Source organism: Oryctolagus cuniculus, chromosome 10, assembly GCF_051225735.1.
Source record: "Oryctolagus cuniculus isolate XC-2025 breed Fujian yellow rabbit chromosome 10, ASM5122573v1, whole genome shotgun sequence".
Classification (NCBI taxonomy): Eukaryota; Metazoa; Chordata; class Mammalia; order Lagomorpha; family Leporidae; genus Oryctolagus; species Oryctolagus cuniculus.
This window is the reverse complement of record NC_142876.1, coordinates 9,336,529-9,363,493: the sequence shown is the minus strand read 5'-3', so window position 1 is coordinate 9,363,493 and position 26,965 is coordinate 9,336,529. Positions and strand designations below refer to the sequence as shown.

At 40.1% G+C, this 26,965-nt stretch overlaps 1 protein-coding gene across 1 annotated transcript in view; it reads left to right on the top strand.

Moving 5' to 3' along the window:
• The window catches only part of DOK6 (docking protein 6), a 514,846-nt gene that overhangs the window by 181,336 nt on the left and 306,545 nt on the right, over nt 1-26,965 (top strand). The window contains exon 3 of the mRNA XM_008261454.5: nt 9,622-9,736. Coding sequence (XP_008259676.2) covers nt 9,622-9,736 — 115 coding nt within the window. The remainder of the gene's footprint in view (nt 1-9,621; nt 9,737-26,965) is intronic.

Here is a 26,965-nt window from a genome sequence, read left to right as displayed (position 1 = left end):
GTTAGCAAGGTCATCATTTAGGTGTGTTTATATCTTTGAGTTAATTTTGCCACTTACAAGACTTTAGTATTTTAAATTGTTGATCATGACACATTGTTCTGGACTTGAACAACGTGAATTGTTTTTTAAGATGTATTTGTTTATTTGAAAGTCAGAGTTACAAACAGAGAAGGACAGAGAGGGAGAGAGAGAGAGAGAGAGAGAGAGAGAGAGAGAGAGAAGAGAGAGAAATAGCTTCCATCTGCTGGTTCACTCCCGCAAATGACTGCAATGGCCAGGGCTGGTCCAGATTGAAGCCAGGGACCAGGAGCTTCATCCAGGTCTTCCACATGGGTGGTAGGGGTCCGGGTACTTGAGCCATCTTCCATTGTTTTCCTAGGCTTATTAACAGGGAGCTGGATCAGAAGTAGAGCGACTAGTACTTGAACCAGTGCCCATATGGGATGCTGGCATCACAAGCAGTGGCTTAACCCGCTATGCCACAATGCTGGCCCCATCCTGAATTATTTTCAAGTCATTTTTCCTTCAAATCAATTCTGCTAGTTTTGTATTATTTAAAGTAATTTATTTTAATGCTCTTATTTAACTTTAATCTATACTTTGTGCTTTTATAATTATGTGAAAAGTCATTATTTTAGAAATGTTGCTTTTTTAAAGATGCAATAATTTATTATATTTATTATGGAAAGCCTCTAGGATTTTACAGTCTTAGTAAATGTGGATAATTTATGTCACACTGACAGGTATTAGACTAATGAAACATTTCCATTTTAAAACATTTTAGAAATGATTTTCAAGCTTGTCCAGGAGCAGGCATTTAGCCTAGTGGCTTCGATGCCCACAGCTCACATCATCGTGCCCGGTTCAATTTCTAGTCATGGCTGTGAGGCTTCCCGTAACATTTAGGCCCTGGGAGGCAACGGCAATTGCCCGAGTAATTGGGTTCCTAACACCCATGGGAGATCTGGATTGGGTTCCCACATCCAGGTTCTGACCTGGGTCCAGCCCCAGCCATTGTAGGCGTTTGGGAATTCAACCAGAGGACAGGAACATGGAATCTCTCTGTCTCTGTCTCTGTCTCTGTCTCTGTCTCTGTCTCTCTCTCTCTCCCTCTCCTCTCTTCCCCTTAACAAATAATTCTGAAAAATGTCCTCATCTAAATAAATAAATAGTTTCCTTCTGATTGCTAAATCCACATGACCTTGAAAATGAAAAACAAATGAGAACAGGAGATTCAGATATATTAGATAGTGACAAATTTTATCAATTCACATCATTTTTAAAGCAAAATTTTGCACTTCCCACACATTTTCCTGTGCTGCTTTGTCTGTAATTTCTCAGGGCACACACTGCAGTGGGTGGCATCACACTGCTGCTCACCAGCAGATGCCACCGTGCGGTATTCTGGAAGCCACCAGAATAACGTCTGCATGTCCAAGCGTGAATTCTACAGAGGCCCAGACCCTTTATTTGAACTATATCATTATGTCAGATCCCCCAAGGTACTGCAGTTAGACAATGCCTACTGGTTCCTGTTACAATATCCATTTTGCATATGTTGTTGCTTTGTGCTGGAAGAGAACACAGAAGTATCTACAATATCTGTTCTAAGTAAATGAAAATGTTTGACAAAGTCATTCAAGTAGGATCATAAATATTTTCATGATATTACTTGGTAAACTAGGTATGCCATGTAACATATAGCATTAAATTGCTTTTAAGCCCACTTTTTAAAAGACTTTTTATTTTATTTATTTGAAAGGTAGAGTGTCAAAGAGATAGGGGGAGGGAGGGGGAGAGAGAGAGAGAGAGAGAGAGAGAGAGATAGCACTTTCATCTGCTGGTTCACTCTCCAAATGGCTGCAATGACCAGGGCTGGGCCAGGCCGAAGCCAGGAGCCAGGAGCTTCATCCGGGTCTCCCACATGGGTGCAAAGACACAAGGACTCTGCTGCTTTCCCAGGAGCATTAGCAGAGAGCTAATGTATTGGAAGTCGAGTGGCTGGGACTTGAACTGGTGTGCAGTGGAATGCCAACATCGCAAGCAGCAGCTTTACTTCCGATGCCCCAGTGCTGGTCTCATAGCCTACTTTTTCAAATAAATTCTTAAGTAACATATTCATTGCTTTTATTCTCAAATTGTGTAAGATACTTTCTTTTAACAAAATTAATATGTGAAAATAATACATACATCTTTTTAAAACATCAATTTACTATATTGGGCTAAAGTTTGATTTAAATGTTAATCAGTTAATCATTTAAAGTTCGAGTTAACTTTGAGAACAGGCTTTAATGTGTTCAAAATATCAACATGTGAATAATAGTTGTAAAAGTTCTCTTTCCTTGGGGTATAAGTCCTCAGAAATTGTAAGACATTTTTGTCTAATTTTTCTTTCCTGGAAAAGGCAATGAATATTTTAAATAGATGATAGATAGGTGACAAAAAGAAGGTTGAAAGATAGATAGATAGATTATTGCCAGAGGGGAATACACACATTTACATAAAAGTATTTTTATATAAGAAGCAAACCTCTTTGTAGTTAAATTAAAATCTTTCATGTTACGTATTTTAATTTTAATAATAATTTTAAGTGAAATCATTACAAGTAAGGAGAAAAGCAAATATTAAATCATTTTTCTTTTTAAAACTATTTATTTATTTGAGAAGCAGATAGAGAACAGGGGAGAGAAAGAAACAAACAGACATACTGGCTCTCATCTCCTGGTTCACTCATATGCCTGCAGTGGTGGGGACTGGGCTAGGCTGAAGGCAGGAGCCAAGAACTTAATCCAGGTCTCCCACATGGTAGCAGGGATCCAATTACTTGAGCCATTACCTAATGTCTTCTAAGGCATGCCTGAGCCAAAAGCTGGAGTCAGAAGCTGGGGCTGGGACTCAAAATTAGGCACTCTGTGCTGAGAATGTGGGCAGTTTAAGTCCTAATCATAAACTCTTGCCCCTAAAACTAACTTTCGAGAAATATGATAGAAGTATAGTTTCTATGTGGCAGAGAATAAAAGGGCTCTTTGGCTCAGCCAAGACAGCAGCCCTGAGTAATTGGCTGGTTCTTTTATGAGTCTAGAAGTCTAGGCCACTAAAGATTTTTGAAAGCAATTTTTTATGATCAACATCAACCCCATAAAACTGTGTCTATTTTACTTTGCAGATTTTATTTTACATGACATGGATACAATTTTTGGCCATGAGTTTACCATTTTTAACCACTTCTGTGTTCCCTTATCTTAATCAATATCAGAGGTCCCATCTTCAAAAACAAAGCAGAATCTGAAATTCAGACATCTATCCCATCTTATTAACTTTAATACTTTTGTATGTACGTGTGTGCAAATGAGTAACTGTAGTGTATTGTTTTATGAATAAAAGTTTGGAGTGACAGAGTAAGTATATATTGCAGCAAATTAAATATCTTTTTTTTTTTTTTTTTGACAGGCAGAGTGGACAGTGAGAGAGAGAGACAGAGAAAAAGGTCTTCCTTTTGCCATTGGTTCACCCTCCAATGGCCGCCGCGGCCAGTGCGCTGCGGCCGGCGCGCTGCGCTGATCAGAAGCCAGGAGCCAGGTGCTTCTCCTGGTCTCCCATGAGGGTGCAGGGCCCAAGCACTTGGGCCATCCTCCACTGCACTCCTGGGCCACAGCAGAGAGCTGGCCTGGAAGAGGGGCAACCGGGACAGAATCCGGCGCCCCAACCAGGACTAGAACCTGGTGTTCTGGCTCCGCTAGGTGGAGGATTAGCCTATTGAGCCGCGGCGCCGGCTAAATATCTTAAAATTGAATATTTGCTATTCCATTTACCAAATCATTAACTATCTAATAATAAGAATTGCTCAGTGGGAATTCATGGAGAAACTGACAAAAATACAGCACGAGGGGAAAATTTAACATACCTTTTCCAATATTCAACATATTAAGGAGAAAAAATATAGAAAATATACCATTTTGCAAGCAATTTTATGGCTATTTATAATAACCAAAACCTCAGTGTTTACAATAATAATGGGATTATAAATGACATAAAACAACTAAAAGTGACTTCATACAGTTTAAAAATCTAAAACTTCCTTTCTAATCTTGTTTTTGGGTAATGTGACGAGGTATTCTGAAAACCTTTCTGTTGCAAAACACCAGAGGCTTCATTCCATACTGAGGGGATGGGGAAGACAGTCTCCTGCCCTGCCAGGGCACAGAGAGATCTGTCCTCTCAGGAGGAAGAGAACTCCAGCATTCCCCATCCTGCCCCCAAATACCTGCTTCTTCGAGCAAATTTCATTCAAGTGCAGGTCTCCCTTCTGTTGGGCCCTCACTCAGGGGACTCAGGGGGGCATCGCTGAAACCTTTGTCCACTGCCCGAGCTGCTAAGGCTCAGTTCCACACTGAGTGAGGCAAGTCAGGAGGACCTGAGACTGATGCACCCACCCTCTCCCCAGCGCTCAACTCCCAAAGTCGGAAGCCTGAACATCATTGCCTTGAACCTCAGCCCCAGAGACATGGCTTAGAGATTTTGCCCTGAGAGAATGAATCAGGCCACAAAACATCGAGCTCTAAATCTTTTTCTGAATAAGCTGATTCCATATCCAACAATATAGGGAAAGATTAAGCCTTAGAGCACTAGCAAGAACCACGGAGGCTATGATGCAAAGTCTCGGGAGGAAACGGCAGATTTGTTGGAAATGTGAGTTACACCAGAGGTCAGCCAGTTTGCTGGGGAGACTCTGGGAAAGAGACCTCGGCATTCAGAAAAAGTCTCAAACAATGACTTCATTACTAGGACAGTAAAAGAGCCCAAATTGGATGGGATCGTTTGTGTTGTAGTGAGTTAAGCCGCAGCCTGGGAGGTGGACGTCCCGTCTGTGTGCCAGTTCATGTACCAGCTGCTCCACTGCTGTCTATGCACCTGGCAAAGCAGCGGAGGATGCCCCAAGTGCTTGGGTCTCTGGCACCTACGTGGGAGACCCAGAAGAAGCTCCTGGCTCCTGGCTTCTGTCTGCCCCAGCCCTGGCCATTGTGACCACGTGGGGAGTGAAGCAGCTGATGGAAGAGCTAGTGCTCTCTTGAGCTCGCTCACTCTTTCTCTCTCTCTCTCTGTCTCTCTCTTCCTCTGAAACGTCACCTTTCAAATAAATAAAATAAATCATTTCTTTAAAAGCATAACAATCAGCCTGCAAGTGGAGGAGCTAAACAGTTGGGTGTGATCATGGAGAGAGGAAGACCTAACCACTGTCATCTCACTTCCAGAAAGCTCCATGAACTCAAAGTTGATCAATGCAAAGTGATGTCCAGCTGCAGGACAGGCAAGTAGCTGAAAGTAGGAGAGAAATAGGATAGTTTCGAAGTGGCAGAAGAAAAATCACTCTTCACATGCAAAGAACGCGACTAAGATTAAAATCTGATGTCTCATCAGAAACACTAGAGACCAGAGGAAGTGGAAAATTTATTGAAAATTCTTAAAGAATAAAAAGCCAACCAGAAATCTTATTGCCAGCAAAGCTATTTCTCAAAATAAAAGGTGAAGTAAAGACTTCTCCAAACAGGGAAAACAGAGGGAGGCTGGGGCTAACAGAGTTGACTTACAAGAGATGCTACAGAAAGAACATGATCCTAGTCAAGCCAAAAAAGCAAAGAACAGCAGTAAAGTTAATTTTGACATTATCAAAGTGAGTATAAATGCCTACTTCTTCCTTTAACTGATTTTAAAGTCAGCTGCATAATAATTTGTGTTTAATATACTATTGGGTTTATAGCATCTAGAACTCAAAGAGATTTACCAATAACAGCACAAAGGTGGGCAAGGCAAAACTGTATCAGGCTAAGGAAATAACTGGAGATAGTAGCTCAAATCCTTAGGAACAAACAGAGAATCCAGAAATTAAAAATAAATGGCTAGGCCGGTGCCACAGCTCACTAGACTACTCCTCCACCTGCGGCACCAGCACCTCGGGTTCTAGTCCCGGTCGTGGCACTGGATTCTGTCCTGGTTGCTCCTCTTCCAGTCCACTCTCTGCTGTGGCCCGGGAGTGCAGTGGAGGATGCCCCAGTTCCTTGGGCTCCTGCACCCGCATGGGAGACCAGGAGGAAGCACCTGGCTCCTGGCTTCGGATCAGCACAGCGTGCTGGCCGCAACACGCTGGCCATAGCGGCCACTTTGGGGGTGAACCAACGGAAAAAGGAAGACCTTTCTCTCTGCCTCTCATTCTCTCACAGTCTAACTCTGCCTGTCAAAAATAATAAATAAATAAATAAATAAATAAATAAATAGCTAATATAAGAAACACAATAAACATTTAGTAGCTCTCCTTTCTTTCTCTGAGTTTCTTACACACAATAATATTATTTAATAATTATATCAGGATGACTGTCTGGCCTAGTCCAGTTCCCACATCAGATTGCCTGGTTTCAATGCCCAGATTAAGCCACTGACCCAAGCTTCCTGCTGATGCAGACACTGTGTCAGGTAGTTTGGTTTTATCATCCACATGAGAAATTTGAATTGAGTTCCTTGTTCTATTGCTTCTCGGCCTTTTGGCTAAGATCAAGTGTGGAGTTCCTTGTTCTGTGGCCAAGCCCCAGCCATTGTGGTCACTGGATAGTGAACCAATGAATTGGAGATCTTTATCTACCATTCTCTTTCTCTCTCTTTGCCTGCTTCTCAAATGAATTAATTAAAAATTTAAAAAATACTGTTATAACATTTATATATGCACAAACAAAAATGACAAAAGAGTACAAGAGCTATGTAAAAATGACATTTCAATATCTATTATATTTAAATCAGTATCATCAACCTGAAGTTGATTCTAATAAAATATTTATGATAAGCTCTGGAATGATCACTAAGGAATACAGTCAGTTCTTACTATTCATGGTGGTTATGCTCTATAAAATCTTGGCAAACACTGAATTAGCAAATAATAAATTAATGCCCTTGAGAGAGATACAGGTTTAGGTTCCTGTCCACCTCTTAGTCACAGCAATTTAGTCAATTGATTAATTCCTAGTTTTGTTTTATATGTATTGTGTGTTTCTGTTTCAAGATATCTGATTTAATATATTTTGTTGATTTGTTAACAACACTTGAGATAAACAACATTATAACTCATGCTAATTAAGGCTGATCTAACATGATTTATTTTATTTTTACTTGAAAGGTAGAGAGAAGAGTTACAAAGACAGACAGGCCAGCAGACTCTACTTCCATACTCTGTTTCACTCCCCAGATGACCGCAATTCCTGGGCTGGGCTGAGCCAAGCTGAGCCAAAGCCAGGAGCTTGGAATTCAATCCTGGTTTTCCAAGTGGTGAAAGGGAACCAGCGATTTGATTCATCACCTGCTGCCTCCAGGGTGCACATTAGTAGGAATCTGGAATCAGGAGACAGAGGCAGGTGTAATTCAAGCACTCCAACATGGAGGCAGGTTCCCAACCATGAGGTTGAATCAGGCCAATTGCTCATCCCTCTAGGACGGGCATCTTCCCCATGAGGAGTATTGCAGCCCCCTTGTATTCAGGAACACGGGACAGCACTTCAGCACTGCACATCAAAGACATTTTGAAAAGTGAACTCACCAACAAAAAAATCACAAAATGTGAAAAGCATGACCCTAAGCAGACCGTGGAAAGGACACTGGTCTGCTGTACAACTGAAATAAGAAGACGAGAGATTCTCCCTGTTCAACTTCCAACAGTGATGCGAATGTCTGGAGGCAGCATTTTTCACCTTTCTGTACATGTGCCTGCCAGTGACTGAAAGAGTGCCATAAGTATTGATTTGGGAGTTCCAAATGCATTTTAGCAAGTGGATCAATTCGCACACGTGGAAATCATGAATAATGAGCATTAAGTGTAATTCAAAAAAAAAAAAACCTGATAAGGTGCAGTTTTCCCTTGACAAGAGACTTTTACCAACTGTCTTTAGCCGCTATTCCGACACATACCCTTGCCTGTTTCCATTATAGCTTTAACTTGTTTTCCTTGCCTATGATTTTCGGTTTGTGTGCGTTTTTCTTAGAGGAGGTCACTATTTAAATCACATATTGCAATGTAAAATACATATATATATATATATATAATTACTGTATTCTTACCACATTAAACATGATTGAATCCTTAGTGAATATATGTAAATATGTGTATATATCAACAGAGACAGATTGTTGCAGACAGATGATAGATAGATAGTAGAGATAGATAGATAGATAGATGCAGTTGACCCTCTGAATCTGTAACTTTCACATCTTCAGATTTAACCAACAGTGGAATGAAAATATCTGTAAAAAATTATACCTATTCTGAACACATGGAGACTTTTTTCTTGCTATTGTTCCCTAAACTATGGCATTTCCAATTTATTAGATGTTACTAGTAATCTAAAGATGATTGAAAGTACACAAGAAGATGTGCATTTTGATTGTGCAAATTCTATACCTCTTAAATAAGACTCGAACATCTCCCTGTTTGTGTGTCTGTGGGCCCCTGCCACCCACTTAGGAGACCCAGATGGAGCTCCTGGCTCCTGGCTTTGGCCTGGCCCAGCCTTGGGCATTGCAGCCGGTTGGGGAATGAACCGGCAGATGAAGCTCTCCCTCTCTGTTTCTCTCTGTCTCTACATCTCTCTCTGTAACTCTGCCTTTCAAAGAAATAACTTTATAAAAACAGTGAATTTATCATAAGCTCTCATAGGATCATATATATGATATCATAGGATGCCAAACAAGAGCAAATTAATGGCCTGCTTGTTATATTCCTGTTAATCCTTCCTGCTTTCTGCTAACAACATTGATCTATAAATGATAAATATCATATGTGAGAAACAAAACCAAAATTTAGCATGCTGGGAAATGAGTTAGAAAAAACCTCATACACTACTATTGCAATGTTGTATTTGCAGATCAGTTGAGGAAATAAACATTTGCCCATTTCTGTTGACTATGAGAAACAATAAAAGATACATACATTATAGTGGAAGAACTTGTAACAATAAAGAGATAACGAGCTACAATATGTAAGTTGCCTAAATATTTATTAATTGCCAAATGAGTAAAGCACTGTTAACGTGATTCCTTGAGTCATGCATGGACCTTGGTGGGAAATCTGACAGTTGGGTCTGTGAGCGCTGTTTCAGTTTTCTGGGGAGTAAGCCCATCACTTACGTGTAATAACTCCAAACTTGGAGAATGAGCTTTCAGTAGACCACTGATGCCAGCTGCTTCATGGCTGTAATCCCACCAGGAATAAGCGAGATACGTGGGAGTTAACAGAGAATGAGATACTCAGTCTAATTGAGATTCAACAGAGAGTTAATTAGAATCTGCTCTGTAGCCGTGACTGCTATTGTTTTGGGGGATACAATTTTAATAAAATAGAGTCCATGGATCTATCCTACTTAATTTGTACACTATTTCAAAATGCAGCAAACAATATCATCTGCAGCCAAAACTGATAATGTAATGGAAGATATTTTCTTTCCATCTTTATTGATTTCTACCAGAGTTAATTAGAAATGAGTACAAATATCAGTTGGAAAGTGGCTTAAGACTGTGCTGATTTGTTGAAGCATCCAGTAGAGAGGCCATGGTATACACTAAGCAAATATTATTTTTTCTTTTAAGGTAACTGAACTGCACAACATCAAAAATATAACCAGACTGCCTCGAGAGACAAAGAAGCATGCAGTGGCAATTATCTTTCATGATGAAACGTCTAAGACATTTGCCTGTGAGTCAGGTAAGCAATTATGGGCCCATCTACTGCTTGAGGAAATTGGGTTGCTTCTGACACAGTGGCCCAGATGGATTAAGATCACTACTGAACGGGGTGGCATATGGTAATGAGAAGGTGCTGCAGAAGGAATTCAGCATATCAATTTCTACAGAACGTCTTTGGTGCTTGTTATTGTCTGTCTGTGTCTGAGTTTGCTCCCAGGTGGACAGAGGTCTCTGGAGGCTGCTTAGCAGCTTTGAGATTCAGTCAGCAATACTTGGGAGATGCTGTGAGGGCTGAGTGTGTGAGCTGTGTTCTGAGTGTAGCTGTGATATTTACATGGTAGGGCAGTGTGCTGCCACGCGAAAGTGTGACAGAGCACAACTCAAGTCTCCAGACATCACAACACAGGACTTTAAGTAATTGGTTGCATTTGCATTGTCTCAGTTCTACAAGTAAATACATTTCACAGTGAGTTTTAGCATCCACTTCACAAGAACCCTGGTATTATTGAGATGCAAGCAGCTTGTAGTTGAAATTTGCAGTGTGTGTCTTTATGGTGGCATCTGTGCTGTGTAGTGTATTGATTGCTTTTATCACTTTTTAAAGATTTTGGACAATGGAATTGTGCATTTATTTCGTAATGGATGTTAGTAAAAAAGTACTAGGGGTTTAAAAGATGTTAATTTAAATAATAGTGAAATCCTTTGAAGAAACTTTATTCAACATTTTTAAAAAGAAAATATAACCTCTGGTTTTATAAATTGAAAAGCATAGGTATAGCTAGTATAAATTTTTGTTATTCTAAAACTGATAATATCACTTTGCCTAGCTAAAACTGCTTACATACCCTGACCTGTACTTATCTAAGGTTTTTCTACACTGAATTGGAATTTATCAGTCTTTTTCTTTCCTTGAATGCCTTTATCCACCAGTCTTTCTGGCACATCTCTGTTCACTGACCATGCTTGACTTCTTCCTTTATTTGAAATTGACTTTTGGGATCTCTGTTAAATATAAGAGTGGGAATAAGAGAGGGAAGAGATGTACAATTTGAGACATGCTCAATCGGACTTGCCCCAAATGGTGGAGTTAGAAATGTGCCAGGGGATTCCAGTACCATCCCATCAAGGTGGCATGTACCAATGCCATCTCACTAGTCCAAGTGATCAATTTCAGTTCACAACTGATCATACTGATAGGTCTAAGAGTCAAAGGGATCACACAAACAAGACTAGTGTCCGCAAATACTAACTGATAGAATCAAAAAGGGAGAGAACGATCCAACATGGGAAGTGGGATACACAGCAGACTCATAGAAGGGCAGATATTCTAAACAGCACTCTGGCCTCAGAATCAGCCCTTAAGGCATTCGGATCTGGCTGAAGAGCTCATGAGAGTATTTTAGGCATGGAAAGTCAAGACACTGGCAAAAAAAAAAAAAAAAAAAAAATTAAATGAAAGATCTCCGCGAGTGAGATCCCAGTGGAAAGAACGGGGCCATCAAAGAAGGAGGTACCTTTCTCTGAAGGGAGGAGAGAACTTCCACTTTGACTATGACCTTGTCTAAATAAGAGTGAAGTCGGCGAACTCAAAAGGCTTCCATAGCCTTGGCAACTCTTAACAAGAGCCTAGGGTGATTACTGATGCCATAAACAAGAGTGTCACATTGTTAAGTAAACAACAGAAGTCACTCTGCACTTACTCGTCATATAGGATCTCTGTCCTTAATGTGTTGTTCAATGTGAATTAATGCTATAACTAGTACTCAAACAGTATTTTACACTTTATATTCTGTGTGGGTGCAAACTGATGAAATCTTTACTTAATATATACTGAATCGATCTTCTGTATATAAAGATAATTGAAAATGAATCTTGATGTGAATGGAATGGGAGAGGGAGCGGGAGATGGGAGGGTGGGAGGGAAGTTATAGGGGGAAAAGCCATTGTAATCCATAATCTGTACTTTATAAATTTATATTGACTAAATAAAAGTTTAAAAAAATTGACTTTGTGGAGTGCATAAAAATTTATTAATTGGTGATATAAATCCCCATTTTTAATTGAACCTATACCAACCTTGCTGACATAACTTACTATTATTCAAAATTACTTCTGTCTTCTTTTTCACTGTTTGAAAACTGTTGACCTACTTTATTTTCCCCCAGAGTTTTTAAATAATTATTCTTACCAAAACCAATATCAATCAGAAAATTGGTTTTTCAGAAAAGATAATTATTGTTACCATTTTGATTTTTAATTCTTCACTATTGTTTTATGTTTTTGAAACTGAACTGAGAAATGGTGTAGATGTATAAGTAATAGTAGAATCTGTTATTTCAGAAAATCTTATTTAGGTGTCTTTGGGAAAATATCAATGTAAAATTAATATTTATTTGGAAACTTAATATTTCAATATATCATTTTTTCCAATCTGATTACGTTTTTTTTTACTTTTAACTTCACAAACTTGTACGTACTCAAAATCCTTTCTTCCAGCTTTTTTTTGATTTTTTATAAAACTTTATTATTATTTAGAAATTAAGTTATATACATAAAACAATTAAAATTAAACTTTGTACAAATATTAAAATATTACCTTCACACCCACTGCAACATACAGAATACATACTTTACATATGTATTTGTCAAGTGACCCAAACTGAGTGCTGAGTGACATCCCACACAGAGTCAATTATGCATGTATTGTTTTAAGCCATTATGAGCGTCCCATTATGAAAAGGATTCCACAGTGGTGTGATAACCTTAAGAAGCCAGGGCAGGTGGGGGAGCTGCCACTCAACCCATGTCCCTCTCTCCTCCCTGCTCCGTAATCTGGGTGCTGTGCCCCACATCCTCTCCTGCTATGCTAGCCGCTTGGCAGAGGGCTCATTACTGGAGATCTCATTCGCAGTCCTGCCACGCTGCTACTGGAAATCAAGGGTCACTTCCCAGAAAAGCCGAGACTGTCACTTTTCGCTTTCTGGGAAACCAGCTACTGCATCACCAAGCCCCGACATCTGCCAAGCGAAATATTCACTCAGCCCCTCCTTGGGGCCCCACTAAGGACTGTCCCCATGCCAATAGCAAGGAGACCCAGCGGGTCCCTCAGGATAAGTACTGACCTTGCAGTGGTCCTTGGCCAGCACACCTGGAGTTGAACTGAATCTGACGTCACTTCCCATCCAGGCTCCTCTTGCCCTTGTTGGGGAGGGGGCAAGGGTGTAGAAAAGTTTGCAGCAAATTCCATTCTCTATACAATGATGTTCCAGGAAACAGGTCACACTGTGGTGTGGAAGCGAGTGGTTGAGCTGGGATGGGGATGGGTAGGGAGACGTCCAGGTGCCACCTGCCCTGTGCCACCATCCATGAAGCAGGAGGAGGATGCCTTTGTCTGGCCAGAGGCTCCTCCACACAGCTTCCAAGCTGGGGAAGGGGGGAGGAGGGCAAGGTGAATGGGAAGGGCCTTTTTGTTTATGCTCTGTTTGCAAATGGAGTGCTTGTCAAACACACTGGAGTGCCTTATAAACCAGACTCACCAAGTGGCCAGGACATGGCTCATGCTACAGTTCCCACCCAGTGAGTCAGGAACACGGCGAACAAAGCACAGATGTGGCAAACAACAGAACCCACCTGCTATACTCAGACATGGAATGACAGAAATTCTAAGTGATTTTCACCAGATGCTGGCCCTTGAAAATCACTAGAATACAACTGCACATCACCAGAATATAAAACCCACACTGAATCAGCTCAAGCATGCAAAGGAAAAAAAAATCCTTGTATAGAAGTCCTTGGTGCTGCCCATTTCTTTTGGACCAGGCTTCTGTTCCCCTGCAGGTGAGCCCAGGAAGGCATGGCAGCTGTCGGTTTCTCCCACCTGCTCCAGGCTCCTGAGGTGGCGTCCTTCAAAAATACACTGAGTTATCATTTCTGTAACCATCCTGTTGTACAGCTTCCTGCTCCCATCTAAGTGTGATTCAGTGTCTGTTAACTAAGCTTTCCCGCCCTCCTCTCCCCAGCCTCTGGTAACCAGCGTTAGAGTCTCACCTCTAAGGAATCCACTCAGTTAGTTTCCACACGTGAGTGAGACCATTCAACGCTTGTCTTCCTGTGCTGGACATGTCTCACTTAACATACTGATATCCAGTTGTTAGTCTTATTGCAAATGACACTATTTCATTCCTTTTTTTATAAAAAAAAGATGATTATAATCTTGAATCTCATATTACAGTAATAACACTATCTAATGTAATTTTATGACCTTTCTGATTTAGGTTGTCATAATCTAGTATTCACTTAACTTCCTATGAGTTTTCAAATTACCTGCAGTTGAGAATATTACAAAGCCTATGAGAATGAACCCATTAAATTTGTGTGTTGTAGGAAGTTGGGGAAAACATGTATAAGCAATTTTTTTCTAAGTTTGTTTGCTGCTTTATAACACTTTTGTAGCTCATTTGTCCTGAGATTATGTGTCACAGGCCATAGGACAGGCCACAAGTTATATCCCAATGGGCCAATGGAAAACAAAGTTTTTATTGATGTATTTATAATGAAAGACATGTTAATTGAGATTAAATAGACACTTTTAGACACTGGAGTTGAGCTTGTGTTCACCTCTTTCTAAGAATTCACTTCAGAGATGTTTGCCTCTACAGCGTATTGATGCTGATGCAGTAATTCAGAAACTCTCAAGCAGTGCGTGGATGTGAGCGCTGCCATAAATTATAAATGTGACTTGATGAATGCTGACCCGTGCACAGCAGAGGACCTTAGTGCACAGACAGTAGATGTGACAACAGCCGAGACATCCCCAAAACCCTCAGTCCTGGTGCTACGTAAGTCACAGCATCTCCTCTGTGCAGATGGCTTAGCACAAACAGAACACGCTCCTCACTGGGTCAACTTCACAGGTGCATCTTTAAAATTTATAGGAAGGTCATACAAATTTAGAATTTTGAAATAGAATCCCTGAGTACACCTAGCATCGGATAATTTTTTCTAATAACAGGAATCAGGTCTGTTGAAGAAATGCCTCGTTCTAGCACTGGGACATGAAACACACAAGTTGAATTCAGGGTCCTGTAGTGGCAGAAAGAGAAGAAGTACTCAGGGAAAAGGTTGTCGGGGGCACAAAGGCGCTTCCAGTGGGCAACACTGGATTTAGTTCAAGCAACAAAATAAAACAGTAAGAGATTACACCAACTTATTAAAACAAAAGAATGAGTGCATGATGATATAAAAATTGGTTGAATAAATAAATAAATGAGAGAGAATATACTAATCTCTCATGCAGAGGATTCTAAATAATACATATAGATACTCTGCTCTCAAAAACGTGGAGCCCCATAGCTCCTCAGATGTGGGCTGTTCATAATGACTTCCTTTCAAAGAGGACAGGATAGAAGTGGGTAGGGGAGGATAGAATGACCACAGTGGAGAAAATTGAAAGACAGGACTGCAGCCAAGTGACCAAGGTCAATATCCACAGTGACAAGTGGATGGAATCTGCTGTTCATATGGTATAATAAAAATGGCACTTTTACAGATGTGGTCTTCTTCCCCAAAGCGCACAGCCCCCGTGGTATCATAAGAAAAACATCTAATTTCAATTGAGGAACATTCTAGCAAATACCTGACCAGTATCCCTGAAAATTCTCAAGCTCACGAAAAACAAGGAAAGTCCAAGAAACTCACAGCCACGAGGAGACTAAGGAGATGATGCATGGATCCAATATGGTTCCCAATAGAATCCTCAACCAGAACAAAGGGCACCAGTAAAAACTGAGGAAGCATTAATAAATCATGTTTATTAATTAGTAAGAACATGCTAAAATAACTTACTAATTTTGACTAATCTATCACATTAATGCAGGATGCTAATAACGGGGACATACATGGGCTATGTGAGAACTCTGGATTATCTTTGAAATAAATCTTTAAAATGATACCAAAATAAGAAGTTTGTCTTTAAAAATTAAGGTGGGGAAGGGGTGGGCACGTTTGGCTAGTGTTTAAGATGCCCACGTACCCCATCAATTACCTGTGTTTGATTCCCTTTTCCAGCTTCCTGCCAATGCATACCACTGATAGGCAGTGGTGATGGCTCAAGTAATTGGGTCACTGCCACCCACGTTGAAGACCTGGCTTTAGGTTCTGACTCCCAGTCCAACTGCTGCAAGTGTGTAGAGAGTGAACCAGCAAATGGGAATTCTCTATAGATCTCTGTCTGATTAAAAATTATTGTAAGCCGGCGCCGCGGCTCACTAGGCTAATCCTCCGCTTTGCGGCGCCAGCACACCGGGTTCTAGTCCCGGTTGGGGCGCCGGATTCTGTCCCGGTTGCCCCTCTTCCAGTCCAGTTCTCTGCTGTGGCCTGGGAGTGCAGTGGAGGATGGCCCAAGTCCTTGGGTCCTGCACCCGCATGGGAGACCAGGAGAAGCACCTGGCTCCTGCCATCGGATCAGCGCGGTGCACCGGCCGCAGTGCGCCGGCTGCGGCGGCCATTGGAGGGTGAACCAACGGCAAAAGGAAGACCTTTCTCTCTGTCTCTCTCTCTCACTGTCCACTCTGCCTGTCCAAAAAAAAAATTACTGTAGAAGTTACATTAAAATATCAGTGAACAAGTCTCAAGTATAATGGAAATGCAGTGTATTATAAAGGATATATTTAAAATTAATAAGCAAAGAATGAATCTTAGAATAACTGTTATCAAAAAGTTTATACTTTTACATTGTCTTACCTCTGTATGATTTCAGACTGATGAACTGATATGTATCACTTCTTAACTAACAATAGACATCACAATACTAAAATCACTGCTATCATTCAGTGGGTTGATAGAAACTATCAGATATTTTTATAGTGTCATAAGCACTTTTTCAGTGACGAACCAGATTTAAAGTTGCAAGATGAGGGTCCTGTTATTCAAAACAGGTGATTCAGCCGAAGGTTGGAGACCTGGGAACTCTCTTCAGGGTCACTCTAGAACAATGCTCTGTGGCCAGCTTTGAAATAGTCATCCTGATTCTGCTGAGGAACCCCCAACACACCTGCGTGGCAAAGGCAGTGGTCCAAGAGGACTTCTTTCGCCGCACAGATTCATACAGCAGAAAACTGACATTGATGCCCCTGAGCCCACCACTCTGCCTTCCTGCCCTGCAGGGAGTGCTCTCTGGACATGTGTTACTGGTGTGTGAATGGTGTGAAACCCGCAGTTGAAATACTGCTTCAGTCATACCCCTGTCTCATAGCTGATGCCGCCATGTTGGTCTCTCCCATAGAGTTTGTAGCCTAAAACGAGGGTGTCTATAGACAACTTTATTCACTTTTTGTTGAGTCAAAAACTTGGAGTTGAGATGGATGTGTGAGTGAAGCATAGCTTTAGGGAAAATACTTTGTAAGTTAAATTGTTATACTGTTTTATTTTCAAGAGAAAAACATTTATAGAGAAATGGGACCATAATTGTATTTTAACTTAAAAAATTTCAAATATAGGTATTAAATTAGAGTTACCAATATCATTCTGAATTGAAACTGACAAGCAGTGATCTCACTAAATCAGAGTCAAATCTTTGAATATATGATTTAAGCTGAGTGCTGTCGGTTATTTTTAAGATAACCAGAGAATTTCCACATCTAGGACTTTGAATCTTCCCATTACAAGTGAAAAAAATGTTCATTTGAAATGCTTCCAATTAAAGCACTAGCATCAGTATAACCATAAAAGATAATTCTATCAATTTTAAAAGATTTCTTGAATGCAGAGAATCGACTTGAGACTGCTGCTTGTCATGTCTGGATTCTACACTCACGGTAGAAATCCACAGTTCTGGAATCTGAAGATTTTTAATGATGGTTTCATAGGACTTTTGAGAAATGAGGGGATCTTCATGAAGAGAAAATGCTGTTAACTTTCAAAGAGAATTTCCTGATGATGTGGCTGAAGCTAAATCCAATGTAAAAATAGAAGAAAGCTCTTATTGTCATTTGTAACAAAGAATTTTCAAGTAGTTTAACTTAGTTAGCTGAAAGTATTTGCTTTTTAAAACCACTTTTCACGTGTAAATATAGCAATCTGCTTGAAGCCAGTAATTAAAGTGTTTGAAAAATGGCATGCCTTTTTAATTGTCAACTTCATGTCACATCCTGGTGGAAAAAAGAAGCAACTTGTAATTTACAAACAAGAAACTTTATTATCTTTTCATGCATTTTTTTAAGGATAGCTGTGACTTCTCAGTAGTCCATTTCTGTTGATAAAACTTTATCTACTAGGAAAGTGTTGTGTCAAGGAGGCAATATACAGATTATTAATACTCAAAGAAATTGCCAAGGAGTGATGAGAAACCCGTATTTTAAAGTTTAAATATGTTATCTCAAAAATTATGAAAGGAAGGGAGGGAGGGAGGGAGGAAAGAAGAAAGGAAGAGGAAAGGAGGGAGGGGAGTACCATTATATTCTTAGAATTGTAACTGAGCTACATTGACTCTGTTGTCTTTGTATTAAGATCACATTAACGTGAGAATTGTGTTGTAGTAATTATCATGCATTTACTGTGACCCTGAGAATCTAATGTATTAGTAATTTCCTTTTAAAAATAGACTCTTATAGTGAAATAGAAAATTAAGAAAAATTTACAAAACTTTAGCATATATCTTACTTTAAAAAAGACAAGAAATTCTGGTGAGGTTGTGAATAAATTGGATTCTTTGTACATTATTCTTGGGAATGTAAACTATTGCTACAGCTGTGGAAAACAGTACAGAGGTTCTTCAAAAAGGCTACAAATAGAGCTCTTATATGATCCAGCAACCATCTTCTAAATGTTTATTCAAAAGTAACCAAACTTGAATTTTGAACAATACCTTCATCCCCAGGCTTATTGCAGCACAGTTCACAGTAGGCAAGATATGGAAAGAACCAAAATGTCCATCACATGTGGTAGATGCATACAACGGAATATTAGTCAGTGTTAAAGAAGAAGGAAATAGGCCAGCGCCGTGGCTCCACAGGCTAATCCTCCGCCTTGCGGCGCCGGCACACTGGGTTCTAGTCCCAGTCGGGGCACCAGATTCTGTCCCGGTTGCCCCTCTTCCAGTCCAGCTCTCTGCTGTGGCCTGGAAGTGCAGTGGAGGATGGCCCAAGTCCTTGGGTCCTGCACCCACATGGGAGACCAGGAGAAATACCTGGCTCCTAGCTTCAGATCAGTGCGGTGCACTGGCCGCAGCACGCTGGCCGCAGTGGCCATTGGAGGATGAACCAACGGAAAAGAAAGACCTTTCTCTCTGTCTTTCTCTCTCTCACTGTTCACTCTGCCTGTGAAAAATAAAAAAAAAAAAAATAAAGAAGAAGGAAAGTCTGCAATATGCAGCAACATAGATAAAGTTTGACAACATCCTACTAAGAAAAATAAGCCAGATACTCCAAAGTCATGAATCAAAGGTGGAATGATGATTGTCAGGCTGAGAAGGGGAAATCAGGAGTTACTAATTAACAGGTAAAGTTTCTGCTAAACAAGACAAGCTCTAGAAGTCTGTGATACAACACTGCACCTGTAGTCAACAATGATGTATCCTCTATAACATTTGTTGAGATGATAGATGCTGTATTTAGTGTGCTTACCACAATAAAAAAAAAGCTTTTCCAAAAATAGAAATGGAGTCATAATATTTATTTCCAGTGAATATGGAGCAAAAATGTAAGACATGTAAAAATTGCTAATGGGAATGTGAATTATTTCAATTATTTTTTCAAGAAAACTGACAAGTTCTATTTAATGAGTATGCATACCCTTGATTCATTGAGCTCTCTGGGAATATGTCCCATATAAACATACATAATAGTACATGAGGATGTAGAGTAAGGTACATTATGTATAATAGCAAAAATCAGAGGTGAATGCCTATCAAGTGAATACCTGAAGAAATTATGGTCTACTTTTATCATGCAATCTTATGTAGTCACCGGAAATAATTTTAATAAATCTCAAGATTTATATGAAGTTCAGTTCTTTGTACAAAATAACCAAGAGAATATATATATATATATAGAGAGAGAGAGAGAAGAGTTTTAACGACTGTTACCTAGGACGAAGGGAGATGGAAAGTAAATTATGAGATCAATGGAAAAGGAAGATGGAGGGAAGAACAAGCAGAGAAGAAAAAAAATATAAGAAAATAAAATTAATAGAACACCCAGAATATATTTTGTTTTATTTATATTTATATGGAATTATGAATATGTGATTGTGTGCCTGTGTGTTTTCCACTTTTTTGAGTAAGCCAGTCATCAGGAAGTACAAATTGAAATCACAATGAGGCGAAATAAGTTTATTTATTTATTTTTTAATTTTTTGACAGGCAGAGTGGACAGTGAGAGAGAGAGAGACAGAGAGAAAGGTCTTCCATTTGCCATTGGTACACCCTCCAATGGCCGCCGTGGCCGGCGCACTGCAGCCGGTGCACCCCGCTGATCCGAAGCCAGGAGCCAGGTGCTTTTTTCCTGGTCTCCCATGGGGTGCAGGATCCAAGGACTTGGGCCATCCTCCACTGCACTCCCTGGCCACAGCAGAGAGCTGGCCTGGAAGAGGGGCAACCGGGACAGAATCCGGCGCCCCAACCGGGACTAGAACCCGGTGTGCCAGTGCCGCAAGGCGGAGGATTAGCCTATTGAGCCACGGCACCGGCCATAAGTTTATTTTTTTAATAACAAAACCACCCAGTGCATATAAGGATGCAGAGAAACTGTATCGTATGGGTTGCTGATCAGAATTAAGGGAAAACTCTATCTTATACTCTGCTGATGAAAATGAAGAGTGGTGCAATCACTACGGACAGTTTGGTTGCTTCTTAGGAAATTCAACATGCAACATACAACCCAGCAATTTCACTCCTGGTCATTTAACCCAGAAAAGCAATGAAAACATAAGTATAATACATGTACTCACACACACACACACACACACACACACACACTTAAATGAATGTACATAGCATCTTTATTTGTAAGAACTCAAAACTGAAAAGGACAGATGCCCTTCAAGAAACCATGGTATATTTACAAACATGTAACACTGCTCAACAATAAAAAGGAACCAACAATTGACACAAACAGCAACATAGTCAAATCTAGAGTGAAATTACCCTTAAATTCAAAGTGCCAATTTCAACCTCTCTCTCTCTCTCTCTCTCTCTCTTAATTAGCATTTTCAGCCTCACTGCGGTATAATGGACAAAAAATTGAATTTATATAATTTGTACAACTTGGTGTTTTGATGTACATATAACCAAGAAAATTAACATATCTGTCACCTCATGTATTTGTCATTTTCTTTTTCTTGTATGTGTTTGATAAGATCCTTCTCAGCAAATATATGCAAAAAAACCTATGTTGACTCTAACATGTGGAGAGTGTAAACATTTTAGAAATTAATTTGTTTTACATTCATGTTAAAACTTTAAACAGTACACAACAATTATGTATTTGAACTTAAATAAATGGAGCCTACTCTCAAGTCTAGATGTTATCCAGTGACATTTAATAGAGACGTATATATTCACACACACACGTGCCCACACAAGGGTGCTTCAAAAGATTTGTGGAAAAAGGAATCAAAAGATAAGTTTATTTCGTGCAAAAATTGTTGAAATCCATGAACTCTTTGGCAACACATCATAAATGTGTGTGTGTTACGTGTTACTTCACCAAAAACACTTTTACTTGTTTTTTTTTTTTAAGCATTCAGATTTACTTTCCAAGAAATCCTTTAAATTTTTTGGATTTTTTTAATTTGGGGTTTCACTCTCTGCTTGAGAATCAGGACAGGGTTCCTCATGTAACAGTTCCATACTTCAAGTACTCACCTCAGATTATAGAGTTTTCCATGTTTGTGGAAATAGAGCTGATTTAATAAAAGCCAGAATGTAAAATCACTAATGGATCTTAATGTTAACCAGTTGTATAGTCAAATAGGACTTTAAGTTGTTGCAGACACAATTTATATGACCCAAAAAGAACAGCTGGTATAAATCCAGGACAAAAGAGGAACTCAATTTTATTGCATTTAAACCAAAGAAGGGTGTGGAAGTAGAAAAAATATTTACTAACTGCTGCCCAGAGCTATATGGTCTACTTTGGTTTCGAGTGATGTCAGTGCAGCACTTTTACAAGTAGTGAATTACTTTGAACATAATGGGCAACACTTCTGTTTATTGGTTGTTCAATACAAAGTGCAACTTGAAGGAAGTTGGAACAAAGTATATTTTAAGCTGTCTCAGTCACTGTGGGATAGAATTGCTGATTATAAGCATCTGCTTCTTATCTTTCCTGCTAAGAAATGTGGAAGAAATCATTAAAAACATAATGTAGTGGCCTTATGTGATCTGAAATGTGTTGGGATTTTGAAGTGCATTCTTTAGAGGAAGTGCAATGCTAGTGTAGCAATGACAGCGCAATGAAATTTAGAATTTCTAATGCTCTTCACAGACTAACGTGGAAGAAAAACAACAAATTTTAAGTTGCACCCTATCATAAAAGATTAAGTTATTTTTATAAAATTTGGGCATGATTTTGTCATGTCGGTATGACAAAAAACAAGTCACAGAAATAATTTTCAGCAAAGTTTGATACAACTTGATTACATTGCAGCGTCCAGGCTCTGATATATAATGATGTCAGTGAAACAGCAACTTTAGTCCCTACTAGGCACCAAAATCATAACCAAGTTTAACTGATTCAGCATAGGGTGAGTTTGCCTATTACAACATTCCATGGAAAGGGTCTTTGATTTGGGACATTGAGAACAACAGAGAAATGAGTTTCCCTTGACAGGCAAATATATAGCTTGATGAACAATTGATTTACATGTGTACAGCTGAGTATAACAGATAAAATACTGATGTATACTGGTTTGCTAACTCACTAAAGACTGTTAAATTCTAGAAATTAATGGCCTGAGAAAACAAATCTAGTACATAATCTCAAAATATTTTTCTTTCATCAACCACAATGGTTTACTTTAAAGTTTCACCTAGTGCTAATTTGTCTTCTTGCATCTCAACTTTGCAAACAGTAAAAGGAGCTATGACCTGTGTCAGTGCTGACCTCATCCCATCACACCCACCACGAGGCCCTCAGGCTGGACTGCCTCTGCTGGTCCTCCTGTCATCGCACACTGAAGCCGAGCTCACCCACGTGCCCCTCTCTAAGCCAACCAAGTATATTGCCCCCAAAGTCAACCAGGCTCCAGAAAGTAATTTTAGAGCTATTATACATGTATGAATGTAGAAGCCATTTTTTAAGTTTTATGAACAATTAAACACTTAGTGTCAGCTGGAAAATGGTTGATGTGAGGCGTCATCATCATTCCTTATTTTGGCACATTAAGAAAATGTACTTTCGCTCCATTTCCGGAATTTATATAGAGGATATTACCTTTGATGTGTCACTACAAAGTTTTACCATATGCTGCTGTTACACAGAATTATGCTTTCCTATGAAATCAAGCCATCTATAATTGGGTGCCAGACTTTTTGAAATCTTCAAAGCAGAAAAATGGTTTTGACTATTTATATGTAGAAAAAAGCACCTTCATTTGAAGTGTTGAATGAGAATTTAAGAAATACTGACTATGCGTCTTAAAGTAGCAACCCATCTCAATACACTAACAAGACTCAGTGTAAGTTTGTTGTTTAAACTTTCTAGGAAGTGTTTCAAGCAGTGACTATTAATAATGCAATTGTCTTCAAGACTATGTATATTTTTTGCCAACTTGTCCCTTATGTATCCATATATCTGTAAAAAAATTAATCTGAAACAGCTAACAAAGAAGTCTTCAAACAAAGTGCTCTGTTAGCACAAAATAGTCATTTGATAAACAGAACTTGTATTGGGTGGAATTGTATTCCCCAGAATTATATGTTCAACTCCCAGGATCCGTGAATGTGACCTGATTCAGGAATAAGGTGCTTCCGGATTCTGTCCCGGTTGCCCCTCTTCCAGGCCAGCCCTCTGCTGTGGCCAGGGAGTGCAGTGGAGGATGGCCCAGGTGCTTGGGCCCTGCACCCCATGGGAGACCAGGAAAAGCACCTGGCTCCTGGCTCCTGCCATCGGATCAGCGCGGTGTGCCGGCCGCAGCGCGCCGGCCGCGGCGGCCATTGGAGGGTGAACCAACGGCAAAGGAAGACCTTTCTCTCTGTCTCTCTCTCTCACTGTCCACTCTGCCTGTCAAAAAAAAAAAAAAAAAAAAGGAATAAGGTGCTTGCAGACAGAATTAAGTCAAAATGAGCTGATAGTCAATTAGTGTCAGCCCTAAATACAATGACTAGCATCCTTATATGAGAAAGGAGAGGGAGATTTGAATACAGAGACACTGAGGAGAGCTGGAGAGGGGAAAGCCATATGGGATGGGGAAGATTCAGCTAAAGCCGAAGAATACCGCGCATGGCCCCCACCCAGAGCTCCCACAGCCTTCAGAGGGACCAGCCCACCCGCCTCCTGGACTTAGCACCTGCAGCCTATGGAGCTCTGCAGGAATGACCTTCTGTTGCTCTGAACCACCAATTTGCAGTCATTTGTTACAGTAACCCTGGGAAACTAATACAGGGCTCTCTCTACTCCACCTTTTTAAAAAATTGCATTTGTAGAGGTCTTTAAATGAGTTCCAACAGAAAAAGGCACAGAAGAAATTACAAAATTCCTCCATTTTAAAGCAGTGGTTTGGGGAATGAGGGCAGGAGAATGGAAGTAGCTTTGAAGGGTCAAGAGTTTGAATTTTATTTTGAACACAGATGGAGCAAATTAAGATTCTTTCTTCTTAAATAAAAATGACCCTTTTTTGATTATCAAAATTATACAGACTTTCTGTCTCCAAAACTATAGCTAATTCTTTGCACTAAAAAATCATGCAATTCCACATACCTAAAATTAAGTCCCAAGTAAAATGCAATAAACATTTAATTAAATACATAGATCAGCTAAGACAAAAGAAAAGGTGTCACAAAAATCTAAATGAAGAGAAGACCTTCAAGGGAGTGAACTGGCAGGGGAAGCTGGGGCTTCTCTCCGTAATGACCCCGGAGTAGGGTGCATTTAACCACTGCAACCACAGAACAGCAGACATGGCTTCCATAGGTTGGGGAAACAGAATCGAATGTGTTCATTAGAGTTGATGAAAGGGGGGGCCTCCATTTTTATGGTCTAGGTGGTTAAACTGCAGCTTGAGTTGCTGGCATCCCATATTAGACTCCTGCTTTGAGTCCCAGTAACTCTGCTTCCCATCCAGTTTCTTGCTGATGCACCTGGGAAGCAGCAGATGATGGTCCACGTACTTGGTACTTGGGCCCCTGCTACCCACAGATGTAGTTTCAGGCCTTTGGCTTTTGCCTGGCCCAGCTATGGCTTTGGTAGCTATTTGCGAAGTGAACCAGTGGATGGAAGGTATCTGTGTGTGTGTGTGTGTGTGTGTCCCTCTCTGGCACCCAGCCATTCAAATAAACGAAGATTTATCTATTTATTTGTTGTTTATTTTTTAAACTTTTATTTAACAAATATAAATTTCCAAAGTACAGCTTTTGGATTACAATGGTCCCCCCCCCCTTAACTTCCCTCCCAACCGCAACCCTGCCATCTCCCGCTCCCTCTCCCATTACATTCACATCAAGATTCATTTTCAATTCTCTTTATATACAGAAGATCAATTTAGTATAAATTAAGTATAGAGTTCAACAGTTTGCACCCACATGGAAACACAAAGTGTAAAATACTGTTTGAGTACCAGTTATAGCATTAATTCACATTGGACAACACATTAAGGACAGAGATCCCACGTGGACAGTTAAGAGCACAGTGACTCCTGTTGTTGGCTTAACAATTTGACATTCTTGTTTATGGTGTCAGTAATCTTCCTAGGCTCTTGTCATGAGTTGCCAAGGCTATGGAAGCCTTTTTTTAACTATTATTTAATGAATATAAATTTCCAAAGTACAGAATATGGATTACAATGGCTTTCCCCCCCATAATGTCCCTCCAACCCGCAACCCTCCCCTTATCCACTCCCTCTCCCCTTCCATTCACATCAAGATTCATTTTCTATTCTCTTTATATACATAAGATCAGTTTAGCATACATTAAGTAAAGATTTCAACAGTTTGCTCCCACACAGAAACATAAAGTGAAAAATACTGTTTGAGTACTAGTTATAGCATTAAATCTCAATGTACAGCACACTAAGGACAAAGATCCTACATGAGGAGTAAGTGCACAGTGACTCCTGTTGTTGACTTAACAATTGACACTCTTGTTTATGGCATCAGTAATCACCCTAGGCTCTTGTCATGAGCTGCCAAGGCTATGGAAGCCCCCTGAGTTCGCCGACTCTGATCATATTTAGACAAGGCCATGGTCAAAGTGGAAGTTCTCTCCTCCCTTCAGAGAAAGGTACCTCCTTCTTTGATGACCTGTTCTTTCCACTGGGATCTCACTCGCGGAGATCTTTCATTTAGGTTTTTTTTTTTTTTTTCCCCCAGAGTGTCTTGGCTTTCCATGCCTGAAATACTCTCATGGGCATTTCAGCGGGATCCGCATGCCTTAAGGGCTGATTCTGAGGCCAGAGTGCTGTTTAGGACATTTGCCATTCTATGGGTCTGCTGTGTATCTCACTTCCCATGTTGGATCGTTCTCTCCCTTTTTGATTCTATCAGCTAGTATTTGCAGACACTATTCTTGTTTATGTGATCCCTTTGGTTCTTAGTCTTATCTTTATGATCAATTGTGAACAGAAATTGATCACTGGGACTAGTGAGATGGCATTGGTACATGCCACCTTGATGGGATTGAATTGGAATCCCCTGGTATGTTTCTAACTCCACCATTTGAGGCAAGTCAGTTTGAGCATGTCCCGAATTGCACATCTCTTCCCTCTCTTATTCCCACTCTTATATTTAACAGCGAACACTTTTCAGTTAAGTTTCAGCACTTAAGAAGAATTGTGTATTTTTTTTTTTGACAGGCAGAGTGGACAGTGAGAGAGAGAGACAGAGAGAAAGGTCTTCCTTTTGCTGTTGGTTCACCCTCCAATGGCCGCCGCGGCTGGCACGCTGCAGCCGGCGCACCACGCTGATCCAATGGCAGGAGCCAGGTACTTATCCTGGTCTCCCATGCTGGTGCAGGGCCCAAGGACTTGGGCCATCCTCCACTGCACTCCCTGGCCACAGCAGAGAGCTGGCCTGGAAGAGGGGCAACCGGGACAGAAT